General features: G+C 41.1%; 1 protein-coding gene across 4 annotated transcripts in view; it reads left to right on the top strand.

Moving 5' to 3' along the window:
* The window catches only part of Tnik (TRAF2 and NCK interacting kinase), a 406,558-nt gene that overhangs the window by 358,870 nt on the left and 28,990 nt on the right, over window positions 1-18,698 (top strand). For all 4 annotated transcript variants that reach the window (XM_050142093.1, XM_050142094.1, XM_050142096.1 and 1 more), the window contains 2 exons: window positions 5,880-6,064; window positions 18,274-18,403. In XM_050142093.1, coding sequence (XP_049998050.1) covers window positions 5,880-6,064; window positions 18,274-18,403 — 315 coding nt within the window. The remainder of the gene's footprint in view (window positions 1-5,879; window positions 6,065-18,273; window positions 18,404-18,698) is intronic.

The following is an 18,698-nucleotide window of genomic DNA, read 5'->3' as shown; positions in this document are numbered from 1 at the left end:
GGGTGGGTGGGTGGGTGGGTGGGTGGATGGATGGATGGATGGATAGATAGATAGATAGATAGATAGATAGATAGATAGATAGATAGATAGATAGAGCTAAAACTAAAGGAAAGGAAGGAAAGAGAGCATGCTGTCTGAAAACAGAAAATCAGTTTGGCTGTTCTGAGACACTGTCATGTGCATAAATGTCTCTTTCATTTACTGATTTTATCATCTTAAAGTAAGGAGGATGCTAAGTAATAATGACAGGAATTTGCAGTGCTCTGGCTTGCGCTTCTCTTTGCCTATTTGTCTGTGTTAGTTTTCTACTAACAATATCGATTTTGTGTCTAACCTGCTTCTCTTCTTCCGGCTTTTCCCTGCCTGTGGACTCTTCGGGAATGGGTTCCTCTACTTCTTTTCTTTCGGCGTTTTCCTGCCTATGGACTCTTCGGGACTGGGTTCTTCTTGTCACAGAGCTATAAGAAAGCTATAGACGAGGTCAGTACTACCCTTTCTCGGCCATGCTTTCACAAGAGGTGACAATTAAACCCATTTCCTGATGTTGACATGCAGACAGGAGGCCAGTGGGATTGTGGGAAAAGCCTTGTTTGAGGGGAGAGCCCATTCTAAAGAAGCCAGCCCAAGACCTTCATATGTACTCATAAAAAGCTTTAGAGTCCTTCACTAAGTGAAAACATTGCTTTCCCAATGTCCCAACCAGGCGAACAGTAGGTACTAGTGTCTTGTTAATGTGTGGTTTCTCCGTCCAGCACCTTCTGATAAAAACCCATGTTCAGCATCCTTGCTAGTAGATGGTCCTCAGTGGTTTTCTAACAAAGCAGAGACACAATTCTTACATACCCCAAATTTATAGTGTATGATTTGTGAGCAAGGAGTTTACTGTATGCTGTTAGAATAATTTTGTGGGGCAGCCACACCACCACAAGCAACACCAGCCTTTGCTACTGAGCCCAGGTGAGTCGAGTGATCGAGTTCCTCATCTGTGGAGATGTTTTTCTACTAGAGAAGCACATGGCATTGTCTACTATAGATAGTTGCTGAGTATGACCGCCTCGCAGTTTGTCAAGCTTGCATGAGCAGAGAGAAGTGGAACCGTTCTGAGCAGACAGGCCTTGCAGAGTCCCGGATGCATGAAATGGGAGGTTTACTATTATGGCTTCCAGGTTGTAGCTCCACAGAGGACATATTTTGTGAAATTATATGGAAAAAACACTGGCTTCGGGGATCAGCAGCTACATTTGAAGTTTGGCTCCCCTTGGTGAACACTAGCTAGGATAACTCTCGTAATCTCAGTCAGTTTACTAGTCTGAAGAATGGGAATAAAAACAGCTATGCACCTTTACCCACAAACTTGTTTGGGCCCTTAAGGCCACGTGTGCAAAAACTTTTTTTTAAAGTAGAAAGTACTTGTTCAGAGTTGAGCCATAGACACAGAACTAACTTTGCGAGTAAGGAAGTTTGAGTCTGTGAATCTGTTTTTCACTGTAGCTGTGACCACCACACATTCATAGTGAGTCAGAAAGTCCCACTCCTGGTGAAGGTGTCGCTGCTGATAGTGGCGCTCCCCACGGGTCTACAGCAGGGACTGTCTATAATCACTCTGCACCATGGCCTTGCTTTTCCTCATAGTAGCAAAGATGGCGGGGCTATCCCAACTTTTTAAACTAGTCACCCAGAGCAGGTAATGAAAGAAAATTATTTTCTGGTACTGGGTACTGTAACTGTCAATAAAGTAGTATTCATATCAACAATTTAAGGGTCCAGACATTGATATGGAGGTGGCTGTCATAAGGAAAAGGGCTCTCCTAGGTCTCATCTGGTTAGCCCTGGATGGTTCAGGTTTTTGGTAAATCGCTTCATTGATTTTGGTATGCTCCACCACACCAGATAGAGATGAGGAATAGACACCCTCATGCTAAAATCTCTGGGATGTACATCAGGGCAAATGCCCTCAGTGCACTGACAGCTCTGACCCTTAAGCATAAGTGACCCGAACCACTCAAAACCTAGGAGACGACCCTCCTACCCCAGCAACTCCTATGGCCCTGCCTACTCCAGGGGTTCCTAGCCCTGATTGCTACCCTGCTTTCACCTAGGAGCTAATGAGCAAAATCTGAAGTTAGTTGTAGTTGCTACACTTGAAAGTAGAGGCGGAGCTACTGGCAGCTTGTCCATACATTAAAAGAGCGGAGCTAAGCATCCTACACCGGGCAGTCCTTCACAGTAAGAGGTCCCCTGGGCCCAGCTCTGTCACCCGTCTCTGTTCCTAGGGTTTGATATGACTTTCCTTCTGTAGCTGTTTTCCTGTTTGGATGATGCAGAATGAAATTCAAATAAGTCTTTAAACACCTTTTGAAAACATATTTCGTATTATTGGTAATTCAGTAGTTTAATTTTTCATAACAAAAAATCCCAAAGGTTGATATTAATTTAGCATTACTTTCTAAAGTACTATGAAATTTTGCAACATTGTTATTTAATACAACTTTTGAAGACAAACACCCTTTACTTTCCCATAACTGAATGTGTGTCATGAAGTCTGTGTGCAGAAGCAAACTCTGGGTGTGGAGGTTAGGTTTTTATTGGGGTAAAGAAAGATCTGAGCAATTCTAAAATCACCCATTGATGGGTTGAAATATACGTAATGATTAGTAAGCTGGACTCTTTTTCCTTCAGATGGGTCCACTGAATTTAAGGGGTGCACCCCGTGTCTCTCCTTTAGCTTTCCTAAGAAGGGGGGAAACGCAACACAGAAACAAAAGATCAGATTAAAATTCGCTAACAATATAATGGCTCAACCAGTGCGAGTAAAATTTGAATCAGTTATATTATTTCAAACAAAAAGAAACCGAAATGAGCATATTTTGAAGCAAGACATTCTGTAACCGTCAGATGAAACAAGCCCTCCAGGATGAAAAGTTATGTCATGAAGAAGCTGAGAAATGCCGCGTCCAAGCCCCCTTTGGATGGGAGCCCCTACCGCCTTCACATTAGCTCTGTGGGAAGAAATGGAGTATTTGGGCCACATCTCTTTTTTAGTTAATACGTTCTCAAATATTTGCTAAATAGCACTTCTATTCCCCCATTTTACACTTCTTAGCTGCAGGCTCGAGACAGCCAAGCAATAAATTACCATAAAAGGCTTATTATATGGAGGAAATTGGAATTGTCAGAGAACAAAGTGTATGAAAATGCATCCGAACCCAGCAGTGACAATATTGCATCATGTCTATTTCCCGCAACTTTGATTGTGTCCTTTTTCTTCATCGTGAGCATACGAGGAACAAAAGCTCAGCTAGCCACAAAGGCTGCTGGCACTGGGAGATTAATTTTGTTCAAGGGCATTACTCTTGATTACTCCATTATTGCTACCTTGAAATTTTCATTTGTGTCCCACTCTCCAAGATGTTGCCAATTAAACTGAAATAGATTCGCAATTATTTTTATGTTTCATGAAAGAGCTTTTTAATGACACAGAAATAAAAATTTCTGATTAAAACCAAAATTATAAAGCAGATCTTAATTTTGAAGCATTGATAAATACAGAATTTAGGGAAATGTAGGTCATTTTAACAAGTGAAACTTTCTTGAAGTTGTTACTGGCTTATGGATTTACTAAATAATTCTAAATAGATTGGATTTTTAAAAATCTCTCTGTCTTATCTTGTTCTGAACTGTCAGAGATAAGGAAGCCATGACCGGGGGAAAAATGTATCATTAATTTAAATAAGTCATAGAGGTAGTATTATATTTTACTCAGACTTTCTGATAGTAGAAACTAGCCTCTTTAAACCATATTCTCTCTTTAAATCATAATTAAGAATAGTTTTTAATATTTAAAATTTTAAATATTAGTTATTTTCATTGATAGTCTTACCTTATTTTAAAACCCTAAATATGCAATAACTGTGTCTAATCTGTCACTTTTGCTAGTTGGGAAGCTCACCCTGTCCTCTTGCTCTCCGAGTCTTGACAATCTGTCAACAGTTTGTCCCCATTGTGCCCATCTAGCATGTTCTTCATACACTTTCTGTTTGATAGAGATAAATGTATCCGCAGCAATCAAGAGGAAATACGCGGAAGGGCGAAAGCTAGCCATTAGCCTTTCCTGGTTTGGGTGCATTGCCTAAGAAACTAGAAATAAATGTGCGTAAAAATTCTCTGTGTTGGGGAGGGGCTTTCCCCTTCTATAATATGTTTTCTTCAGACATCGTTAAGCCTTTCGGACCCAACTCTCCATTCACTTTCACAGACGGCGGGGACTGGGGTTGTGTGTTTGAGGGAGTGTGCATGTATGGGCAGCCCCAGCAAGTGTGTGTTTGGGTAGAACACGCAGTTGGGATTTCCAGAAGCCTCCCCTTCATGGGACCTTCAGGTGACTTCGGGACATTATGACTTTCCTTTTGAGACATGATATTAAAAGGAAATGATTCTGACTCGTTCACTTGACAACATTTCCTAAATTTTAGTGAAGCACCAAAGTGATTGCCCCATGAGTGTTGACCAAAATAGTGGTGCTTGCCATGTGACCGCAGTACAGCAATGCCATGGCGTATGGGTTCCTCAAAATTATAACTACCATTAGCTATGCATGTTTATCATAATCTTTCTTCTGATTGGGATTGAGCACTTACGTCACTGAGGTGATGTAATCATACATCAGGTGAATTGGACAAATACATTTCTGAACTGAAATAAAGAGAGAATATGGCCAATTATTTTTTTGGGGAAAAAATGTGGGATTTAGTCTTTTTCAACGAGTTTCTCTCTCCCTAACTCCCTGTCTCTCGCTGAATGCTCTGGTCCCCACATGGGCCCCTAAATAGGGAGAAATGGTAAGACCAACGTCAAATTGCTTCTTCCTCATCTGCATGCTTCGTGCCATGGGCAGTTTAACCCATGCAAAGTAGAGCAGCCATGCTTCTGCAGAACTGCCTCCCTCCGCCTTGCTCTGAAAGCATGCCCATCAAGGTAGTCAGGCGTTCAGCACACTGTCTTGCACTATGCCTGGTGACCAAGTCCTGCCTCATCACATCCATAAGGCTAAGGGGTTCATCACACTCATGGAAAATGATCTCTTCCTTTGGGTGTTTACACATCATTTCAGCATTCTTGTGAGGGGTTCTGCCAGGTGACTGGAATTTAAAACTTAAAGATGAAAAACACCTGTCGTGCTGGAAGAGAACTGATCGTTTGTTTGTTTGTTGTTTGTTGTTTGTTTGTTTGTCATTCCTCTTGATTGACGTATTCCTGTGGCTCTAAATTTTAGGGACACTAGGATTTGGGGTGGGCTATCATTTGATGTGGTACCTTTGTTCTTTGGGGAATGACTTCACACCAAATGAACCTTGGTAACTGTTCTGTTTTACAATTGAGGCTAGATTATGGTCCAGTAGCCTTCACGAGAGAGGAAAGGCCATCATTGGGGCTTTGGCGGGAATTCCACAATACTTGGGGAACAAATTATAATGCCCTTTATTTTCCCATTCAAGTCTGAGGGTGACCAATCTCATCCTCTCAAAAGAGAAAGAAAGACAATATTTTTATGTATGCGCATGCACATGGCACGGCATGCACATATATGCACACGCGTAGTCAGTCCCAGTCTGACACACACATGTCACATGCACTGTTAGTTCTGGTCTAGCTATTGATTTTGAACAAAGTTTGAATTTATCTCATCTCCCGCCTCTTAGTTTCTCCACACAAACATCATTTTCTTAGTTCCATACAGTAACTGTGTTTGTCACAGTTCTCTGTTGAGCTTCTTCCTTTCTTTTTTTTTTCTTGTTGCTTAAGCTGGAGCAATGACTGGCTGGGAGATACAGCTTTGGTTGCACCTACACTTCATGCACTTACAAACTTTTCTTTCATAGGACCTGACGGCATTAGCTAAAGAATTAAGAGAACTCCGGATTGAAGAAACAAACCGCCCACTGAAGAAAGTGACGGACTACTCCTCCTCCAGTGAAGAGTCAGAGAGCAGTGAGGAGGAAGAGGAAGATGGGGAGAGTGAGACACACGATGGGACAGTGGCTGTCAGTGACATCCCCAGACTAATGTAAGACATTATTGGTATTGCTGTTGTTGTTTTGAGATAGAGTCTGTAAGTTGTTCCTGTACTTGCCCTAAGTGTCTGTGCTTGAGCTATCCTCCTGTCTCAGCCTCAGGCATAGCTGGAACTATAGATACTTAGCACCACACTGTAACATGAAGGGGCCTGCTCACTGGGGTTTCTGTCCCACCCGGTACCCCACAGCCGGCAAGCCCCAAAGAAAATCACACAGAGATCTCTATATGTTATAAAGCTGATTGGCCCATTTGCTCAGGCTACTTACTAGCTCTTGTAGCTTATATTAACCCATTATTCTGATCTATTTTAGCCATATGGCTCTGTATCTTTTTCAGCTGGCAGATCACATCCTGCTTCCTCAGTGGTCTGCACAGGACTGGGAGGAATCAGCTTCCTCCTTCCCAGAATTCTCCTGTTCTAATTGCATCACCTCTACTTCCTGTCTGTTTTTTCCACCTATACTTCCTGCCTGGACAATCAGTGTTTATTTAAAACATGATTGACAGAATACAGACAATTCTCCCACAACACCATGCCTGGATCCAGACTGTTTCTCACATGAAGACCAGAAAGGGACTGAGTCTCCAAACCAAAACATGAGAAATATTAGCTATAAACAAATCACACACAAGTCAGTGACCAAGTGAGCAGGCTTTGGGGAATTGAGTTCTTCTCAGAACATAATCTACAGCTGTCTCTTGGCCTAGCTTCTGTCACCTAGAGCATGTGGCACTGCTAGGCCTGTGTATGCCCTGCCTGCCCATTTGCTATTGGATTCACTATTCTTTAGATGGCTCTTGTTTTTTGTTTTCATCTCAAAGACAAACAATATGGACAGCAAGGCCACTGGGACACATCCCTCCACCTGTAAATAAGAGAATAAGATCATGGGCAGTGATATTATAAACAGGAGACACATATTCCACCTACCACCATGGCCAACAATAAGCAAAAACGAATGCACATGGTGTCAGGTGTTAGCAACCCAATGAAATAATCAAGAGGCAAATAGCCATTCAAGGACATAATGAGTATTACTGTTTTTTTACCCCATGCTCTTCAGTGTCTTTTTTCTTTTTGTATGCGTATCTATATGTGTACATGTGTGCTGATGTTGACATGTATGCAGTGTGTATGCTATACATATGTGCATGTCCATATGGAGGCCAGAAGTCAACCCTGGATGCCATTCTTCAGATGCTGTCCACCTTTTTGGAGACAGGTTCCCTCGCTGACCTGGTGCTCACTGGCTCTCCTGCCTCCACCTCCTCAGTTCCAGGAGTACAAGTACTAGACCTGGCCTTCATGGTTACATGGCAAGCATTTCACTCACTGAGCCATCTCCTCAGACCTTGATTCTTTTTCTTGTCACCAGCACCTTCACATATTCTTGTCAAATTCTTTAAGTCTTATCTTTGTATATTTCTGTCCCCATATGTGCCTGCCTATATTTCCCCAAATCATTCTGGTTTTTACTTTTGTTTCTTCCCTCAGCATGAGTAGGAAGCTCAATGGGTTTTGTACATCAGAGTGAGTTGATTCTTGGGTTGGTTGCCCACATCCCACTCTTTTTTTGCTTTTCTAACTCCTCCCAGAATATATATATATATAAGGGGTCACTACCCAAGGTTGCCATAAGTTTGATGAAATGTCATGCTAACTTCCCCATCTTCACTCTCATTCCCCTCCATCTCTTCAGATTATCTGTCAGTATTGACCACCAGAACATGACGACTCTATTGAAAGATGTCGTAAGATAATAAGTATTGTCCTGCTCGCTAGACTACAGGACAGGGCCAGTCTTCAGAGGGTGCCACCCAAGCAGTTCTGAGAGGCAAATCTAATAACCATCATTGTAAATCCATGCTTGTGTTGGCTATTCAATTATTGACAACTATAAATATGCTAAGATATGATATTTTGAGACAAATTATGCTAAATTGTCTTATAATAGCAAATAAAATTGTTCTAGAGGCAGAACTACTAAGCCTGAGCATCTATACAAAACATGCTAATCGTTTCCATTTTGTCTTGACTCAGCATTGTTCATTTCTCCTAGCTGATGTTTAAAGTTCTCTTAAACACTGGGCATACAATTGCTGGGATAATAATTGTGAAATTAAAAGAGTCCTACAATTCCCACTACAAGTTAAATCCTGTGCTGAGGACGTTGAGGCATCTGGAGAGTGTGTACTTATAGTCTGCCTTCAAAGTTCTTCTTTACAGAGATAAATTATAAATGAAAGAATGCAAGGTAATCTAATCATTTGGGCCAACCACAGACAATTTGTGGAAAAGCATAAAAGAACTTTCTAAGCCCCTATCATATTTTGTAACTCCATGAATGCTATTTCCCATCCAGCCTCTGAAGGAGAATTAGAACTTATTCTTCAGGACAAAACATCTATTTTCTAAAATTCCCAAAATAGACTGCATTGTGCTTCTCTCTGCCATCTGCTCGTCTGTCCATTTGGAAATCACCTACCCACAGCCTAGCCTGCTATGAAGAACCATCCATTTCTGTCCCTTCCTCCCCCTTTTCCATTGCCACTATTTCCCCAGTAGTCCTAAAGTTTGAATGTCATATCTTGAGTCAGGATTGTTGCCATGTTTTTCTCCCTGTTGAGCTGAGAACGTTCCTGAGGATGGGATAGTGGCTTATCCATCTCTCTACTCTGAAGACTTTGTTGTGTCTGGAATTGAGCGTCTTTCCAATAATTCTCCAAATCAACCATGATTTAATCACACTGAGCCAAAATGGCAAGACCAGACCTATGGCCTGATCCAAAGGAAAGGCATGGATGTTAGTAACCTGAATAATAGTCAGAAAGACAGGTAAGTACACAGAATAGGACCAGAAAATCCAGGCAGAGGAAGACTTGAAAAAAACACATAGAAGACTATATATGGTGTAAACATGAAGTTGTCACAGTAGAGGAGAATGTTTGGGTCAGAAAACACCAGAGCAATAATGTACACATTAGCATGCAACCATTGAAAACTGTTTGTATCTTGAGCCAGAGTATTACATCATCAGTGCTGTGTTTGAGGGAGGGCATTTCAGTGGGACAATTTGGACACTGGCAAAGCCATTCACAGGATCTGTTACTATAACTCTGCTTACAAATGATAAGCTAAGGCTATAGTAGAGACAAGACCTGATGTAGCTCTTAAAGACCTGGAAATTTTAGATAGACTGAAATGATTGTCCATTGAAGACTATACACACTCAGAAAAGGGAGACAAAGAGAAGTGTGTGTTTATGTGTGTGTGTGTGCTGTATATTTCAGTTTGGTCTGAATTATATGTTTTTTTTTTCACGAGGATTAAGAACAGATACAGTCTGTTCTCCAACACACCTTAGAAACTTTATACTATTAAAACTCTATTATAAAACAATTACTTCTACACACATTAAATGCTTTGGGGCTACTGTCTCTTTGTACATGTTCTTACCGCCTTCATATTCTTTTGTTAAAATGAACTTTCAAGTTTTATGTTGTATATTTTTAGAGAAAATAGAAATACATTGTAACACAAGTCACTCCTGGGAAGTGCACACAGAATGAGCTTCTCAGAAATGGAGGTCCAGGCTTTCACACAAGCAGCCCTGGTTCCAGTGTTCAGAAAAGAAATCATCCTAGTACCGTTTCATACTGTTGCCTACCATGTAATCTGTAGAATTCCCCTTAAGTTTGAGCTCCCCATCTAGTTGATTGCATTTTGCAACACCTCCTGGTGGGATGGGGGGCACTAGGGAGTGGAAAAAAATAGCCCCAGAGCATAAGTGATTAAAACTGATGTAAGAGTTGTAAAGAACTTTTAATATATGTATATCACTAAAGTATATGATAGACATGGATTATTATAGCCAGGAAAAGTAAAAGGTTTATATGATAGCAAGAACAAGGGCAGTTTGCATCATGTGGAGCAAGCTAAAAGGTACCCTTTGTGTCAGTGTGCTTCCTGCAATCCCAATCCAGGCTTCAGACTGTAAGGCGCTGGCTATGGGTTGACCAGGTGGCTCAGTGATTAAGAAGCTTCATTGCTCTTCTAGAGGATGGAGTATAGGCCTGAGGCCTACACCCAGTGACATACTATAACCTGTAACTCCAGCTCCAGGAATCAACACCCTTTCCTACCCTCCCAGGCACCCACACACATGTGCCATACACTCATAAATACACGTAAATGAAAATATTTTTTAATAAAAAAGTAAGTCCAGATAGTGACCATGTAGTCCTAACACAATTCATTTTACCAGTCCCATGACGTCATCTAGATAACGAAAGCTGCGTGGCTTCCTTTTCCCTCCTTCCACTCTCCCTAAAGCACCATGGTTCCAGCCCGTCACCGGCCTCCTCAGCTATGCAGTGCCTCCTTTGAAGGCCTTTGACCTCCCGTGCTTTTTCATGCTCTGGGGTGACTGGCCACACTGTACCCCTCAGTCCTACAAGCCCTTGCATTCCTGCAACCAATGATTGCCCTGGCACATTCCAGCCAACGGAAGCCTCCAGCGTCCCGACAGTCGCGGAACCCTTTCCCAATGCACTCCTTTCCTCAGAGCCACAGTCCCTACCCTCGTCCCTGTCCCTTCGTCCTGCAGTCCTGCCTTGGGTCCCTACCCTCTTCCGGCAGTCCTGCCTTGGGTAGGAGTGATCCGCAGCACCCCTCTGCTCTGTAGAGAGTCAGTGCTTCAGCCGAGCAATCGCACCGTGCCAGGATTTTCTATCCACTCCCCTCTGCCAAACCAAGGACCTTTCAGAAAGCAGGTGCCCAAAAGCATGTATTGTATTGAACTGAATTGAATCAGTCCCTCTAGGAGCACTTTGACAAATCCAATTAGAGGGAATTATTGTTCCAAACCAGCACTCTCATTACAGGAAATTTCCTGTATTTTTTTTTCATCTGAATCAGTGGTAGGATTTTATTGCTTGTTTTGATTTAATTTGTCTTTCACGATCTCCATAGGATTACGGATAGCTAATTTTTCCCACCCAATCTCTATACTAAAAAATATTATTTCTCGTATAATAAATAGTTAACACAAGAAGAGGCGATATTTGTTGTTTTAGCCATAGTCATTTTTGGGTTTGGTTTTATTTCTGTTTTTTTTTCTCCTCATTCCTTTATGGTTTATAAGCATTACTTTTTTTTTAGTGTAGTTGCGGTTTGATAGGAAAATCAAGGTGATAACAGAACCCGGTGTTGGTGCCCCAGCACATTGTCTACACAGTCCTTAGGAGGATGTCTTGTATCTGCATTGCCTGTGCTACATGAGTGAGCAGCGCTGACATGGATTGGTCACGATGGCTTTGACCCTCATGGCCTTCTCTTCCACCATGTTGAATTTAGCTGTCGCAACTTCTGACTCCTCCTGGCTGGGACAGTTTCTCAGCCTCTATTTCTGTTTGGAAACAAGTGTTAAAGATTGATTAGGCATCTTGTAGACTGTTCCTCTTTGGGGATTCCGCGGTTGCTTAGGCCAGTGCCTTCTCCCCCTTCCCTCCTCACTGAAGTGGCTCACATAGGTCTAAAACAAATTTTCTATCCCAGTTTGCATGCTTACTGGAAGTTTTTAACATCATTTTAAATTTCTAATTTGTAAGTTTCTTAGATTTATTTATTTTATGAATATGAATGCTTTGCCTTCATGTATATTTGTGCACCATGTATGCTCCTGGTGGAAATCAGAGAAGGGTGTTGGGTTCTTTAAAACTGGATCTAGGGATGATCTAAGGATTGTGAGTTACCATGTGGACACAGGAAATTAAACCCCAGTCCTCTGAAGAATCTGCAAGTACTCTTAATTATTGAGCCATCTCTCCAACATCAACCAACCCTGATTTTAAGTACATATACCTTAGAATTGATTCTTTGCACTACAAAGCCCTATGGCTATCTGAACAGAATGATTTTGCTTTTCCCATACTATCCACTGAATTTTCAAAACTTATGTTGATACATCATAGTGAATCCAGTACCAAAGGTACCTTTTTAGATGACAGAAGTTAGCATTGGTTGCCTAATATATTTAAACATGTTAATAATTATCTTTATAGCTAGTCACTTATTAATGTACAAAAGGCCTATGTTTTGATGGAAATCAAAACTCTGAATAAAATTTCTACTAGGGACACTAAGAAAAGCCTTCCAGTCATGTACTGAACACTCACTGGGTGCCTCTTGGATGTCACACTCGTCACACAATACCAAGGACATACACATAGAAGAGATCTAATCATTGAAGGACCATGTGTGGATGCAGTGTAGAGATAAAGAGGGCTGTGTAGAAACAGTGGGGAGGCATCTTAACTGTGTTAAAAAATGTGCTCTCTTGGGGAAGGCAGAGAATAAGAAAGAAGCAGACTGGGAAACAGGTCAGACAAATCACCAAGGGTTTTGTCATATAATATGCACAGAAAACAACTGTACGTTAAATATTACTCGAGCTAGACGAGGGTATGATTTGCTTTTAAAATTCTGTTAGAGGCAAGGGCCCAATAATACCTTAAAAGCCATCATAAAGACCTTTAACTTTTAAACTCAGTTGACAGAGAACTTCTGAACGTTGGAAAAAAGAAAAGATCAGTTGTGCAGTGAATTTGCAAAAGAAGACTGCCGTTAATGAAAGAGAGGAAGCCACCTTCTTTTGGTCACTTTAAAAAAAAATCAGAAGATTTGAGATGTGTTTAGGAAGCACAATAGGAAGGGCCTAGGCTGGACATAGGGGAAAATGAGAGAGAGGGGTGCAGAATGGTGAACACAATAAACCAATGGTTCGAAAGTTAGTCACTCACATAAATACTACATGAGGAAGGTCATGACCTCACCTGCTATCCAGGTACATAAATATCCGAGTGGAAGTAGAAAACTAAGTGATTGAGTGAAGAGTTTAGATGTATTTGTTTATTATTGCAGGATAAATGGGTGAGCATAATCAAGACCACAGATTAGGGCGTGCTAAAAGATTTCACAAGATGAAGCAGAGTGACAGAGACCTCTTGCAGTTAAGAAGAACCCATGAAGGAAATGGGAACAAAATATAGCAACTGAAAAGGAAGACCAGAGAAGGGTCAGGGAACAGGAGGAATAAGCACCATAGACTCAGGCCTGCTGTGTTTACACAGGGTCTTCAACCCCCGACTGGAAACCGTGGGCTGTACTTTGCTCTTCAAAAAGAAATGTGTAGGTTGGTGATTTGAATGTGTAGAGTCTTGGGAATTGTCTGCAATCAAAAGCTATTACATTATGTTGAACTCACGTTGGTGGCGTAGCACATGTAGAGGCAATTAATATAAGAGGCACAGACCCTAAAAATACATATACAAAATGTCCATAACCGAATGATCCTATGTAGCAGGGCTGTCTAGGGCTAGCTAAAAGGAGTTACTTACCATATTAGAAGCAAATTAAGGAATAAATACAGACTGCCTTTTATACCATCTATAGGGAATATTGTTGATTGAAAGAATATAAAATATAACTTGAAATAGTCTAAAATTGGTAACAGATGAGGCAGTGCTGTCCCAGAGAAGTCAAAGTACAAACGTTGACTCAAGCAAAAAAACAATGTAGTCTCATCTAAAAAATTTTAGCAAATATTAAAAATAATCAGTGGGTAATGGTGCACATAGTCTATCTGTTATTGCTAATAATTGACACATAAATCTTTTCTGTAAGATTTAAACCTTTAAAATAAACTTGTAAAAATTAACTTGGTAGAAGTGATCACATAAGCATTTAGAAGAGAATATTGACAAAAGAATTATTATAGTAAGTCTTTACTATGAAATTTACATGAAAAAATGGACCAATGATAATTATTTGACTAAAATAATAATGAAATTTAAAAAGGAGAGGATTAGCTAAATGTATAAGGAGTTCACTGAGAATTTTCTTTGGTAGAAGTAGGTTTTAAAAAGCCGTTTTAATGAAAATGTGTCCATATCCATACTTTCCGTGATTAAAATGTTTGAATAGAATCAGAACATTATCAAGAATTGTTTTGTTATTAGGGGGAAGTGAATAAGAAAAGGAAGGAAGGGGAGAGGGGAGATCGACCTCTGGGGCAGGAGTAGCAGGAGAGAAGAGAGAAGAGAGAGAGGGAGGGGGACAGATAGATAGACAGATGGAGACAGAGAGAGAAAGAGAGCCATTATCAAGAATTAAAACTGACATGAGACTGTCTGTGAGCATAGAGACCATGACCTGACAGTACCAAGCTGGCAGTGGTCCCCAATCTCAGCCTCACCCTGTGGTAGTAGCAGAGAATGCCTGATGGACAGAGCGGGGACAAGTGCCCCCCCCAGAGGCCTTGATAAATACATGAATATTGATCTTTTGGGTTCCTAACATCTCTTGTCAGAGACCAGCTTCTACAAGTATAACACCTACCTAGAAAAATAAATAAAGAGAATGAAGATGTGAGTGAAAATAATAAAACAGAAACAGGATAGTGTTGGGAAGGAACTCCAGTGAATACTGAAATCCCTGTGTTTAATTTTCCATATACTTTTATACCCAATACAACAGGAGGGAAAGCCAAAGACTTCTTTAATGATACAATGAACAACTAGAGCAGTTACTTCCTTCAATACTGGAGACATCAAGTCACTCATTCTTGAGAAAAGCATTCTGTTGTTTAGGCAGTGAAACCACTCTAGACCAAGTATCCTGAAGGCAGGCACTTCCTAGGTCAAACCTCCTAATTCAAAAGAAGGAGCAGAAGTCTGCTTGAATTCTGACCTGTGGTCAGAGTGGAGAGGATCTACCTGGATAGGCCATTTTAATGTCCAACATACCAAGCAATCACACCCTACACACCTACCAGGCTGTGTAGCCACACTTGTTATTAACAACTTTGAGCAACCTCAAACTCTCTGACCTTCACACAAGGTAGAATAGACTCACATTTTTTGGTCTCCATACTCTCTGAAACAAGAATTTTAAGAAAAAGAACAACACAGGTTAGATTAAGTTCCAAAGGAATAGGAGAAGAAGGCTTTGATTTAAGATCTACTTGACTTACCAATCTATTAATATGCCCCCAAATGACCATAACAATGGCTTCCCCGTGTTTGGGAACATGGTTAATATTAATAGCTCCTTCTCTGAGAGTAGGTTTTTGAATTTTATCCCAAACACATCAATTCTCACCCATACTTGAGTCCATTCAGTCCTTTGCTCCAAGTGAAAAACTTTAAAATATAGGCCACACTGTCCATTTTAGATCCGGTTTTACTTTCATCATTTTGATTCTCTCCATTTTGGATGAGAGTCCTTTTTCCACTGCTGGGGATTGAACTCCTGACTTCAAGCACTCTGACACTGAGCCACCCTAATCCTTGGCAAGAGTTCGGGCAGTGTGCCTGCTAGTGTAAACCTAGTGTTATGTCTTGGTTCTTGGTTCAATTACATCTTCAAATTATCATCATATTTATGAAACTACGGACAGGTCTGGTTAGTTTTTGTTTGTGTATAATTTATCTTATTTTTAATTAAAACTTAATTGCATCATTTCCCCCTCTCTTCTGTCCTTCTCACACCCCCTCACTATTCCCTCTTAAAGCCATAGTTTCTTTTTTTGTTAAATATATATGTGAATTAATGAGTGAACCCAACCTGCTGATTCTGTGTAGTGTTACTTTTATGATCCTTTTAAGGCTAACACTTGGTATTAGATAACCAATTAGGCGATCCATCCCCGGGAAAGACTAATTCTCCCTTTTAGCAGCTGTTAAATGCCTATAGGGGTTGTGCCTTGTGAGATTTTTCCCTATGGATACTGGAATGTCAACTGGTGGTGCCTTTTGTTGTTGTTGTTGTTGTTGTTTTATTTTATAAGACTGGGTATCACTGTGTAGATCAGTCTGGGTCTTGAACTCATGGACATCATCAGCCTCTTTCTCTTGAATGCTGGGATTAAAGACATGTGCCACCACTCATCAGCAACTTTTAAACAGATAAAAAGAATTAAAAGACTAAGATGATAAATGTTCTTCAAGTGATAAATAATTTCTTGATACCATTTCGCACTTTAAAAACACATTTTAAATTAATCAATTGTTAAAACAGCAGAAAGAAATCTATAACAATGAAACCCCTAAGTCTTGAACCCACGGCCACAGCATCTGCTTGGTTCTCCACTTTCCAAGTTTGTCCGCCAAACAACTTGGGTGCAAGGGATAAAGAATATTTATATTTCTGATCCTCTGAGTGAAGCTCAGATGTGATGGTGTTTCCCTTGTTGAGCAATGCCACTTGCTCTGTCACTTGCAGAGGACACATGGAAAATGCCATTGTTTGTGCCTTAGGGGTGGTGGCGGCACCTTGTCACCGCACCCCATACTACCCGTGTGCTCTGTCACCTAATCCTTGAAAGTGCTCCCATGTGTCTGCTAGCATACTGGTTGGTCTTGTGTGAATAGGTCATCACATCCTTAGATTACTGTTGATCTCTGGGGGAGTACATAACACAATAGCAAGGCAAACCTGGGAATAAATGTACACCAGTATAGCCTGAATATAGAGATTTAGGAAAGCACTGAGTACTGTTTGAGTTTAGCAGACTAGTTCATAGCTGACCCAGTTAACTGCCATTGGAAGTAGCACAAATCCCCATTTGTTAATGATTCATCTTTGTATTACATGCTACATACTAGGTATATACTGTCTAGATTGAAAAAAACATGGATACATACTATTTCATAAACTTCATATACATATATGCTATGTGTGATATGAATTTATATATGTGAGTATATTTTATCTATAATATAAATTTTAATGCTCTTCCTAGAAGCCACAGGTTATCAAATAAAAAGCTCAGGTGTGGGAACCTCCCTTCAAGTTGTTGATCAGAGACCCCTCCACGCTCTCAAACCTTGCCACTGCTTTTGGTTCCTGCCAGAACTTGAGGCTAAGAACCTTTTGCTCAAAGATACCACACACTTTGATCACAGAACACGGATAAATCAAGGGGGTACTGACCTGGGTGTGTAAAACGATAAGATAAGCATGTGTTCTAATGAAGGAGAAGGAGGAAATGAAGATTGCAGGCTACAGACCTGAAAAATCTCAGGGACCAAGGGTATGGTTCCAAGGTGCTTGCCTGTAAGCATGAGGACCTGGGTTTAATTCCCAGAACCCATGTAAGAATGCCAGGCATGGTGGCATGTGCTTTAAATCCCACTTTGGACAGCAAGAGACAGGAGGATCCCTGAGGCTCACTGACCAGCCAGCCCATCCTAATTGATGAGTTCCAAAAGAGGTCACATCTCAAAGGAAGGACATAACTTTCTTTAGGATGAAACCCGACTCCAGCTCCCACCACATGATGTGTGTGTGTGTGTGTGTGTGTGTGTGTGTGTGTATTAAAGAAAGGAATTGCAAATGGCAATAAGAATAGTGAAGGCTAAAGTGGGATTGGATGTGGGTCTTGAGATGGTGTTCTAGATCGTGTATCTGACTGGGCAGGGTGGCGCACGCCTTTAATCCCAGCACTTGGGAGACAGAGGCAGGCGGATCTCTGTGAGTTCGAGGCCAGCCTGGTCTACAGAGCGAGTTCCAGGACAGTATCCAAAGCTACACAGAGAAACCCTGTCCCAAAAAAAGGAAGGAAGGAAGGAAGGAAGGGAGGGAGGGAGGGAGGGAGGGAGGGAGGGAGGAAGGAAGGAAGGAAGGAAGGAAGGAAGGAAGGAAGGAAGGAAGGAAAGAAAGAAGGAAAGAAGGAAGAAACCTAGATAAAGTATCTGTCTCTCAGAACAAAAATAGTGGAAAGAGAAGGAACCAACCAAGAACCAACAGAGGAACTAACAAGTGCAAAGGTAGTCAGGATGCCATTTATCACAGAAGGTCATGGGGCTGGGGAGTCAATAGAGCCTCATAAGCCTGGGTGCTGATTGCATCAGTTTTTTTCCTTGGAGGCAGGAAGCACTCACAGTCTGAGTTGAGAATAGGATACAATATAGGTCAAGATCTTACAGAAATGGAAACCCCAATCTAGGTGTGTTAATACAGAATGTCCTTAAAGTCACTGCAATGACCACACAAATAATATCAATGGTAATGTTATATCATGTGCATTTGCTCCAATTAGATGTGCATCTGGACAGGAAATAGCATTTACATTTTATGTCACTTCATTGTAAAATGAGTTTTCATTTTGCCGTGACTACCGTTTCTTCTCATCTCAGACCAACAGGAGCTCCGGGGAGCAACGAGCAGTACAACGTGGGAATGGTCGGGACACATGGACTGGAGACCTCACACGCGGACACCTTTGGCACTAGTATTTCCAGAGAAGGAACCTTGATGATCAGAGAGGTGAGCTGGTGTAACAGCCATCAAAAGGAAGCATAGCCCCTGCGCGTTTTTTCTATTCAAGCTTTTACATAGAATCCTTATAGCACATATTGTAAGTGTGCTGGCTAGGAAAGGCTAGGAACCTGTGCTTCTAAGTGGCCGAGTGGTTTTACTGTCTGCCATCTTCTTTTCTGTGACCTTCCAAGTTTCTGCAGAGTGATTTAATTACATTAAGCCCAATTCTTCAACAGCAGCTATGCAAATCAGAGTATAAAATCTGAGCCTGAGGACACCAAACTTCAAAGAACAGATGTTC

This window comes from Alexandromys fortis, unplaced genomic scaffold, assembly GCF_014885135.2.
Source record: "Alexandromys fortis isolate MF-2015 unplaced genomic scaffold, M_Fortis_MF-2015_v1.1 scaffold_41, whole genome shotgun sequence".
NCBI lineage: Eukaryota > Metazoa > Chordata > Mammalia > Rodentia > Cricetidae > Alexandromys > Alexandromys fortis.
The sequence above is the reverse complement of the archived record's forward strand: the minus strand, read 5'-3'. Positions and strand labels throughout refer to the sequence as shown.